This window comes from Homarus americanus, unplaced genomic scaffold, assembly GCF_018991925.1.
Source record: "Homarus americanus isolate GMGI-L3 unplaced genomic scaffold, GMGI_Hamer_2.0 scaffold46886, whole genome shotgun sequence".
NCBI lineage: Eukaryota > Metazoa > Arthropoda > Malacostraca > Decapoda > Nephropidae > Homarus > Homarus americanus.
In genome coordinates this window covers 20843-24543 of record NW_024739711.1, presented here as the reverse complement: position 1 = coordinate 24543, position 3701 = coordinate 20843, and the positions used below count along the sequence as shown (strand labels likewise).

Here is a 3701-nt window from a genome sequence, read left to right as displayed (position 1 = left end):
GGCGACGGCCGCAGCGTTGCTGGCGGTTGGTGGCGGTTATTGGTCGGGCGGCACGCGGTTGCTGGTAGCCGCGTCACTGGCGATTGACTTGCAAGGTTGTCGGCGCGCATGCGTTGCTTGCTGGCGGTACGCGCGTTATTGGTGGTGTAAATGTGCTGGCACGAACAGAATATGGTGACGATGGTAAGCGGTTGTTGGTGGTAGAAATGGGCGTTGTTGGCGGTGGCCGCAAGTGCTGGTTGGCGGTGAAGGCAAGGTTGCTGGTGGTGCACAAGCGCTGGTTGGGGTAAGTAGCTGCGAAGTGTTTGCTGAAAGATGATTATGTGCCGTTTGCGACGTAAGTGCTGTCGGCGGTAGCCGCAAGCGCCACAGGTAGCCGCAAGCGTTGTTGGTGATGGGGCCGTGTTGTTGGTGGCTGCGGGGCGGTTGTGTTAAGACGACGGTGCTGTTGTTGGTGCAAAATGGGGCGTTGGTTAAGTGAGCCAGGCGTTGCTGGTGGCGAAGGTAAGCGTTGTTGGTGGATGATGGTCAAGATGAAGCGTTGTTGGTGAAGGCAAGCGTTGCTTGCGACACCCTCCGGTGACGAATGCGCGTTGCTGGCGGTGAATGCGCGTTGCTGGTGATGATGGTGCGTTGCTGGTGAAGCTGCAAGTGTTGGTGGCGATGGGCTGGGGCGCTGTTGGTGGCATGCAAGTGTCATTGGAGATGAAGCTGCGGCGTTGCTAAGATGGGCGTGCTGTTGGCGGTACGCAAGTGTTGTTGGTGGTGAAGGCAAGCGTTGCTGGTGAAAAGCGTGCTGCGTAAGGTAAATGTTGTGGTGATGAAGCGCAAGGCTGTTGGTGATGAATGCGCGTTGCTGGTGGCGAAAGGTTGTTGTAAGGATGAAGCGCTGTTGGTGGTGAATGCGCGATGCTGGCGGATACGCAAGCGTTGCTTGGCTGAAGGCAAGGGCTGTTGATGAATGCAAGGTGCTGGGTGGTGAAGGCAAGGCTTGTTGGTGGTGAAATGCGGCGTTGTTGGTGGTAGCTGCAAGGTTGCTGGCGTGATGAAGGCGCGTTGTTGGTGGTGGAAGCGCAAGTGTTGTTGGCGATGAAGGCAGCGCTGCTGGCGGTGAATGCGCTGTTGCTGGTGGTGAAGGTAAAGCGTTGCTGGTGGTGAATGCGCGTTGTTGGTGAATAAGGTTGCTGGTGATAGCGCAAGTGCCGGTTGGTGATGATGCGGTAAGCAAGCTGTTGGTGGTGAAGGGTAAGCGCTGTTGGCGGTGAATGCGCGTTGCTGGTGGTGAATGCGCGTTGTTGGTGGCAGCGCGCGTTGTTGGGGTGAAGGCAAGCGTTGTTGGTGGTGAAGGTAGCGTTGTTGGTGATGATGGCGCTGTTGGTGGAGGTACGCGGCTGGCGGCATGCGGGGCGTTGCTGGTGAGAAGCGGCGTTGGCTGGTGACGAACAGGCGCTGTTGGTGATGATGGTGGCGTTGCTGGTGGTGAAGGTAAGGTTGCTGGTGATGGCTGCAAGGGTTGTTGGTGGTGAAGGGTAAGTGTTGCTGGTGATGGCTGCAGCTTGTTGGTGATGAAGGCAAGGCTTGCTGGCGATGGGGCTGTGCGCAAGTGCTGGTGATGAAGGTAAGTGCTGTTGGTGACGGTTGCGCGTTGGCTGGCGGTGAAGCAGCGCGTTGCTGGTGATGAAGGCAAGCGCTTGTTGGTGATGAAGCTGCGCGTTGTTGGTGATGAAGCCGCAAGTGTCTGGCGGTGAATGCGGGGCGTTGCTGGTGATGAAGCGCGTTGCTGGTGGTGAAGCCTAGGCTTGCTTAGTGATACGCAAGCGTTGTTGGTGATGAATAAGTAGGGGTATTGTTGGTGATGCATTGCGCGTTGGGAGCTGGTGGTGAAGGCAAAGGTTGCTGGCTGGTGAAGTGCAAGTGTTGTCTGGTGAAGGTGCTGCTTGCTGGTGGTGAAGGCAAGGTTGTTTGCAGAATGCAAGGTTGCTGGTGATGAAGGCAAGTGCTTGTTGGTGATGAAGCTGCAAGTGTTGCTGGTGGCGAATGCAAGCGCTGGTTGGTGGTGAAGGCGCGTTGGCGATGAATGCGCGTTGCTGGTGGTGGAAGGCAAGTGCTTGCTGGTGGATTAGCAGTGCGTTGCTGGTGAAGGCAAGCGTTGTTGGTGATGAAGTGCAAGTGTTGTTGGTGGAAATGCGCGTTGTTGGTGATTAATGCAAGTGTTGCTGGTGATGAAGGCGTTGTTGGTGGTGAAGGTAAGCGTTGCTGGTAGATGATGGCGGTGTTGTTGGTGACGAAGGTGCGGTTGCTGGTGGTGAACAGGGGCGTTGTTGGTGATGAAGGCAAGTGTTGTTGGTGGCGGCTGCAAGCGTTGCTGATGACGGCTGCGCGTTGTTGGTGGTGAAGGTAAGTGTTGCTTGGTGATGAAGGTAAAGGTTGTTGGTGATGAATAAAGTGTTGTTGGCGGTGAAGGCGTTGCTGGTGATGAATGCAAGTGTTGCTGGTGAAGGTAAGCGTTGTTTGGTGATGAAGGTAGGGGCTGGTTGGTGCGAATGCGTTGCTGGTGATGGCTGCGCGTTGTTGGTGGTGAAGGCAATGTTGTTGGTGAGAAGGCAAGGTTGTCAAGATGAAGCGCGTTGTTGGTGGCGGTGAAGGCAAGTGCTGCTGGAAGATGGCTGCGCGTTGCTGGAGTGGTGAATAAGCGTTGTTGGTGATGATGCGTAAGTGCTGCTGGTGAATGCGCGCGTTGATGGTAGAAGGCGGTTGCTGGTGATGATTTGCGCGTTGTTGGTGATGAAGGTGCGTTGCTGGTGGTAGGCTGCAAGTGTTGTTGGTGGTGAAGGTGTTGTTGGTGATGATGGTAAGTGCTGCTGGTGATTTAGCTGCGCGTTGCTGGTGAAGGCAAGCGTTGTTGGTGGTGAAGGTAAGCGTTGCTGGTGATAAGCTGCAAGTGTTGTTGGTGGTGAAGGCAAGTGTTGCTGGGTAGATGGTAGGCGTTGCTGAAGATGAATGTAAGTGCTGTTGGTGGTGAAGGTAAGGTTGGTTATGATGATGGCAAGTGCTTGTTGGGTGAGAATAAGGGCGTTGGTTAAGGTGATGCAGGGTTGTTGGCGGTGAAGCGCTGCTGTTGGTGATGAAGGCAAGTGTTGTTGGTGATGAAGGCAAGGTTGGCGGAAGCAGCTTAGGTTGTGAAGGTAAGTTTGTGATGAAGGCAAGGCTTGCTGGTGGTGAAGGGCGTTGTTGGTGATGATGGTAAGTGCTGTTGGTGGTGAAGGCAGGTTGGTGATGAAGGCGCGTTGTTGGTGGTGAAGGTAAGTGTTGTTGGTGAGATGGTAAGGGTTGTTGGTGGTGAAGGTAAGTGTTGTTGGTGATGAAGGTAAGTGTTGTTGGTGGTGAAGGTAAGTGTTGTTGGTGATGATGGTAAGCGTTGTTGGTGGTGAAGGTAAGTGCTGTTGGTGATGAAGGTAAGGGTTGTTGGTGGTGAAGGCAAGTGTTGTTGGTGATGAGACGGTAAGTGCTGTTGGTGATGAAGGCGTTGTTGGTGATGAAGGTAAGTGTTGTTGGTGGTGAAGGTAAGTGCTTGTTGGTGATGGATGCAAGGTTGCTGGTGATGAAGGCAAGGCGTTGGTGGTGAAGGCTAAGTGTTGTTGGTGGTGGGCTGCAGGGGTTGTTGGTGGTGAATGTAGGGGTTGTTGGTGGTGAAGCAAGTG

The 3701-nt window shown here is 54.5% G+C and overlaps 1 protein-coding gene across 1 annotated transcript; it reads right to left on the bottom strand.

Moving 5' to 3' along the window:
* Nucleotides 1-319: 319 nt before the first annotated feature.
* On the bottom strand, nucleotides 320-1861 carry LOC121874974 (mucin-2-like). The gene has a single exon (XM_042379323.1). The coding sequence runs from the start codon at nucleotides 1859-1861 to the stop codon at nucleotides 320-322; it is 1542 nt and encodes a 513-aa protein (XP_042235257.1).
* Between the last annotated feature and the right edge of the window lie 1840 nt (nucleotides 1862-3701).

Excerpts from the sequence above, each read along its gene's own strand:
- LOC121874974 (XM_042379323.1), bottom strand. The coding sequence starts at position 1,861 with ATGCATCACCAACAATACCCCTACTTATTCATCACCAACAACGCTTGC.